Here is a 6,558-nt window from a genome sequence, read left to right on the forward strand (position 1 = left end):
TCCTTCTAGAGAGATAAGCACAGAGCACGTTAGTTTGGGTGATCAATGGGCAAACTTGTTCACAAAAGGTTTTGAGTTCAAGGAGAGTGAACTATATATGTAACAACTTGGGATTATATGACATATATTCTCCAGCTTGAGGGGGAGTATTAGAGTTGGCCAAGTAGGGGTAACTTAGTCTTTTTCATTTTATTTTAAGTGGTAACTTGGCAATGCTGTTTTATTTTAAATTTCTTGTCACATACTTAAGTAGGGGCATATTTGACTTTTGTACCCTTAATGAATATAATAAAAGGTTATCTATAAGAACCTAGGAGTAGCTCCAATAGGTGATAAAATGAGAGAGAGTATACTAAGATGGTTAGGGCACGTGCATAGAAGACCACCAATTGTGCCTGTTACAAGAAGTGATTTGTTACACATTGAAGGAGCTAAAAGAGCTTGAGATAAACCAAAAAGGACATGGGTAGAAGTAGCAAGAAATTATTTCCACACTAATAATTTAACAGTGCATATGGCGTTAAATAGAATGGATTGGTGAAACAGGATTCGTGTAGTAGACCCCATATAGTTAGGATAAGACATTGATATTATAAATGTGTACTATATTATAAATACTACAAATATATACAATATATAATTCATTATAAATAGATAATTATAAATATAATAAATACTTATATTTTAGTAATATATAATGCATATAAATTTATATATAATATATAAATATATATTGGCCGCTTTGGTTACCCATTGGGTTTTTCTTTTAGATTAACCAGGAAAAAAACTGTTACCACCAATTTTTGAAAAACACCAAACTGATCAGTTCAGTTAACTGGATTTTCGGTTCAGTTTTTATATTTTTGTTGAGCACCCCTAGTCCCACTAATAATGACTACATGACATGTATGAATGTCATACATGGAAGTGACTCACAAAACCATAGCTGTTGAGGTTGCCAAGTCGATGCTAGTTTACAGAGGAGCACCTTGCTGCCTATGCAACTAGGTGATCTCAAAAGTGTTGCCTCTACAATTGTTTTTAATAGATATTAAAAAAATGGTTGCTTCCAGCTTGTTTCCCTATTCACCAATTATTTGATTCATTGGTTTAGCAACCAGAAAACATCATAAGCTAACATGAAATAACCAAGCAATAAGAATAGAATTAAAACAGTTGATAGCCTATAAAAAACAAGGGGATGGGTGATGGGTCTCCATTCTGTTAATACAAAAAAGGAGATGCAAGACAATGTGTATGAGTGTTTTAAGTCAATGAATAGGAAAAGTCAAGCACACAAAGGGATCAAGACCCTTTTAGTTTGAACATGAGAAAGATGTAGAAGAAAGAATATGCAAGTTTGGTAACTGCAGAGAGAACAGGAGACAAAAAACATACAATGGTAGAGCCTTGTAATATTGAACATGTCAGAGATTTAGAGGAGTGTATGGAAGTATGTTAATTGTAAAGAAAAATAAAAGATAAAGTGGTAGACACCTATGCTAACCATAAAAAAGAATAAAGAGGAGTTATTACAAAGAATTTTAAAATAAAAATAACAATGGAAGAGGCAGATCCCATTTTATGACTCTCTGAAGTTGAAAAATGGTCTTCAACAATACACTTTGCCTTATAAGATATGGTTTAGCTGCACTAGGAAGTCGAGCCAAATATATGGATGCTCTATCTGGAAGGTAATAGAAAGGACCTACAACAAGTTCACTAAGGCCTGAGGTTTGATATGGGAAATTATCAAAAAGTGAAGCTCTGGAAGGATGTATGATGTGACAGCAGACCTTTAATGGAATCATTTCCTTCCCTTTATGATTTAGTTGTGGATATGGAGGTGAATGTGGCTGATTGAATGCAAGTACAGAATGGTATGTTGTATGGACTCCTCAATTTCGCATAAGCCTAAATGATTAGGAAGTAGGACCCATGATGGAATTGTTGCAACGGTTATATTGCTTACATGTCAACTGTAATAGAGCTGACAGAAGGGTGTCAATATGGGAGAAATTAGGCCAGTCCTCTGTCAGATCATTTTACAACTATTTGGCAAGGTTAGATGAACAAGAACTCCCTGCCAGAAAAGTATTGTGCAAGAACATCTCATCTAAGGTGGCTTTTTTTTTCTGTTTGGAGTGCATGTTTGAATAGAATCCTCACCAGAGACAACATGGCAAGGAGAGGTTTGACTGTGGCAAGTACAGATTGTGTCCTCTGTGATCGTTGTATGGAATCAGTAGACCATCGGCTGCTTAGTTACAGCTTTTCATATTCTATTTGGATCAGAATATTTGGCTTGTTTGCTACTAAAGGGTGCTGACCAGCCACTGTGGTGGAATTTTTAAAGAGTTTGAGATTGAAATGCCTGAGCAAAAGGGGAAGAATTGTGTGGAGCATTGCTCCTGCATCTGTGTTTTGGGTGTTAAGGGTCTTCAAGAACAAGAACAGTAAAGCAGATTTTTTTTTCAGAAGATAATAGGAAAACTATGCTCTTGGTTGGCTATTCACTAGATGTTAAAAGTGAGGAGTCATGATTCCTTTTTTGTATACAACAATCTTTTCGTAAACAGTCAAGGAATTTCTTTATAGGGCTGCAAAAGTATAATTATAATTAAATGAAATACCTTAATTTACCTTATCTCGAAAAGATGATATGGTTTAGCTGCACTAGACATGAAGTTATTGCACCTCCCATATAGAAATATGAATACAAGGCACAAGGCAATACCAAGAAAGGGCCATATCAAATATCAACTAAGCATCATTTGACAGCAATATGCTACTCCCTACACCCTACCTACCATCTTGTAGGGGATGCAAAGGTCTGGGTATGTGCTCAAACCATGGAACCTTATATTGGAGTGGGGAAGGGGGTCACAGGAGGGTCACAACATGTGCTGGTACAACATAATATCAATCATGCTGGGATGACCATGCAACCTAATATAGGGCCATGTGATGGCATGGTATCTAGCCACAGGACCTGGATAACCACATGACCTAATGCGGAGGTCACATTGTGATATACTACATTAAAGGGTATCCCTTATGTGTGAGATGAATGCTTTGGGATTCGCACTAGGGCATTTTTAAAAACACTTCAATCTGCTAAGTAGTTAAGAAAAATGTTTCGAAACATTTAACATACAAGATATATACCTCGGTAACAAGGAGTTAATTATGTCATACCACATTCAACATATAACCAAAGTTTCATGGGTTTAGGTGTGGGTATCAAGTGCAGGTATATATTGACAAGTCAGATCCATCTAACATGGAAATTATTGGGATATAGGGATTTGGCTAAGATTGACTTGCTAAGCCATACTAATATATGGAAAACACTTTACAGTAGGTAATTTTCTATCATGCAAACATGCAATTTTTAATATGAATGCCACCCAGATCCAGATATGGTAAGGACACAGCTGGACATGATATTGGTTACAAATTGAAGTATGCAACATGATATGTCACCCTTGTACAGGTTTCCAGCTATCATAGTTATTTTAAATGTACACACTTATTGATATCCATAAAAGGAAACACTAACAAATAAAGAATGCAATAAATAACATGAGGAATTAAGGATCACTTTATCATACTAAAGAACAGTTATTGTTTTTGGTATTGTAAAACACTGTGCATAATTGCATATGTTCAAAGTTGCACATTTTGGGCTCCCAATGTCACAACATTATAGATCCTGTTTACAACATCCATAGTTATATTATGATTGCAATACAGATTAAAATCATCCTTTGGCACTAACAAAAAAAAAATGCAATAAAAAGTATTCAAAAGGATGAAAATATAATAATGATTGGAATTTCACATTGCATGAGGTTAAAGGGATAAGAATCCGTGGAAACAGAATTAGAAAAATTATTTCTTTATGAGGAATTAGAATTTGGGGCAGACTTCTGGAGCTCTTTGAATAATTAGCTTTCTGGGTTTCTGATGTAATTTGTTTTAAGTCTATTTTGTTTTTTTTTTCTGACTGTTTTTTGGGGTGACCTCTTGTCACCTTATGAGTTGTAATCCCTTTCCAGTAATAAAATTTTTTTCTTTATTTGTCTTCAAAAAAAAGGGATGATTATAGTTGATCTTACAATTACCTCAAAAAAGGAAAGACCTAGTTTGTCTTTGCATATATTCAACTTTCAATTTTTATTTGTATTTTTACTTTAACTGTGAGATAATAAATTATGCCAGATGCATGCCCAAGTAGAAAGAGTTGAAATAGAAGGGGACGATTATTTGGACAGAATGGATAGCACAAAATATGAAAAAGGAATTACATAGAAGCATTTACCCAAGCAAGTCATTCACTTTTCCGCAAGATATGCAATAAAAGCTGCCATCAAGTCTTGCATGGTGTCCATCTTTGGCAATGCCAGCTCTTTTATGCATAAGAGCACAGTCAAGATGGCATGACATGCCACATGAATCACCTTGATATGGAGGTTCTGAACTGCAAACCAACCAGAGGCTGGGATCCTTGTTGTCATCGTATTTACAACAGATGCAACATGAGCACCTTTTGCAAAATGGATCCTGTCGGTGCATGGCAGCTCTGCATGCTGAATTTTGGCAGTAGATGGCATCATCTGGATCTCCATCTCCATTGCTGGAGATATTGTTTGTTGCAATGGGGAGTCGAGAAGGATGATCAGTCTTTCTCTGCCTCTTTGCAGTACTTTGGTCATTTATGGGAGAAGGCTTTGTTTCAGGCTCTTCACGTTTCCTGGACTTCTTCTCTGAAACAATTTTAAGAAGATGCTCAATCATTTTCAACTTTGTCAAGCCAGTATATTTCCTTTCTTTTCCCATCTCTGCACACAGGATCTGCAAAAGTTCCCGACGGCTCCATGACTGTAACATTTCAGGGGCACCATGTGACCACTTCGATATTTCATAAACAAGTTCCCTTTTCTCCTCCATGCTCAACTTGCTGCATTTTGACGGATCAAACACAAATCCTGGAAAAAAGGGAAATGGTTTAGATTAAACAGATCAAAATAGAAAAATTTAATTAGCATATCTATAGAAGTTAAAGAAAAAGAAAAGAAGATAAACTTATGTCCACATCAAAATTACTCTGACAAGGCAAGGAACAATGTAAATTCAACTAAGCACAAACAGCATGACAGCATGTGAATACTAAAACATGCTCCCCTACAGTAAAGATAAATTTTGAGATTCTCTTCTTTTATATAAAATTCATCACTAATCAACAAAAATAAATTTCATTAAAATAATTAATTTGCCTAGAAGTTTCGTATACCTTACAAACTCTTAGCTGATCAAATAAATTAAAACAACTAACCGTATAAAAAGACATTAAACAAAAGGTTGACCTTCATAATAAAAGACACTTCCAGCTACATCAATAATGTAAGCTTACTTCTACAGAATAATAAGAACTAACCCACGCCACTAATAAAAAAAGGAAGATAACTTTATGTAGGCATCAAAATTACTTAAGCGGACAACCACTTATACGATATCAAATGCGATTAACCAACTCAGTATTCACGATGATAAAAGAAAATTATCCAGCAAGCGCATTTATTAATAAAAATGACAATACTGCAGATATCCATCAATCGGAAGGCCCCAGAAACCAAATCTATCTACAAAACGAAGCAGAGCAGTCTGGAAAGAAAGCAATAAGAGGAAAGAAGAGAAAATCACAACTGATAGGCGGAAAAACACGACTCAACAGAGGATTCCCACAATTTGATAGATGACCCAGATCAAAAAAACCTTCAGAAAGTGGCAAATTACACAAATCCCAACAGATCAACAACGCAAACGTTAAATTAAGTTTTTGCTCTGCTATGAAAGATAACAGATCAAAGTCTCTAGCGACCATGCTAACCAACTGAAAACCCAGATACATTCGTCACAGAAACCAAGAAAAAAAATAACACAAGACACAGAAGAAATCGAAATCGAAACAAGAAAAAAAATCTTACCCTCGTAAGAAGAATCCATGATTAAATATCCGCCTTCTCTTCCCACCACATTACAACCGAAAGCATAACTCCTCTCCTGCAATCAATAGAGACTCGGAAAAAGGAAACAAAAATAGAAAAATAAAAGAAATAGAAACAGAAACAAAGAAATCACGGTATATAGACGGATAAAGAAGAGAAACAAATACCAAGAAGCGACGCTCGAATTTCTGCCACAGCGAACGAATCCATCACTGACTGGGTCCTCTTCCGGACCAGAGGTGCGTGAGGAGATTCGGGCCCTTTTTGAGATGTTCTATGAGAGAGAGGGAGAGGGAGAGGAATAGGGAGGGAAGGAAAGAAAATAAAAATAAAAAAGAACCAAATAAATATGGCTCAGATATCACATCAGCGCCGTACAGAACGCGCCCCACCCTATTTATCATTAAGAGATGTTTTTAATAGACGGTTAGGATGCGCTGTGGGGCGCCGATATGAATTCCTCGAGTAGGGACAAAAGCGGCTGCATGTCATCTTTTCTCGCGTCAAAACGTCGTTTTCTCGAGAGAGAGAGAGAGAGAGCGAGATG

General features: G+C 36.0%; 2 protein-coding genes across 3 annotated transcripts in view; both read right to left on the minus strand.

Annotated features, from left to right (window-relative positions):
• Positions 1-4,317, minus strand: part of LOC104603113 (uncharacterized) — a 39,290-nt gene extending 34,973 nt beyond the window's left edge. Inside the window, exon 1 of the mRNA XM_088892766.1 lies at positions 1-4,317. This exon is cut by the window's left edge and continues 25,402 nt beyond it. The gene's annotated coding sequence lies outside the window, so the exon portion shown is untranslated.
• Positions 1-6,336, minus strand: part of LOC104590430 (VIN3-like protein 2) — a 57,923-nt gene extending 51,587 nt beyond the window's left edge. For both annotated transcript variants that reach the window (XM_010249101.3, XM_010249100.3), the window contains exons 1-3: positions 6,179-6,336; positions 5,991-6,066; positions 4,325-4,991 (exon numbers count right to left, since the gene is read on the minus strand). In XM_010249101.3, coding sequence (XP_010247403.1) covers positions 4,325-4,991; positions 5,991-6,009 — 686 coding nt within the window. In that variant the 5' untranslated portion in view covers positions 6,010-6,066; positions 6,179-6,336. The remainder of the gene's footprint in view (positions 1-4,324; positions 4,992-5,990; positions 6,067-6,178) is intronic.
• Positions 6,337-6,558: the final 222 nt, after the last annotated feature.

This window comes from Nelumbo nucifera, chromosome 8 (genome assembly GCF_055504915.1).
Source record: "Nelumbo nucifera cultivar China Antique chromosome 8, China Antique-T2T, whole genome shotgun sequence".
Lineage (NCBI taxonomy): Eukaryota > Viridiplantae > Streptophyta > Magnoliopsida > Proteales > Nelumbonaceae > Nelumbo > Nelumbo nucifera.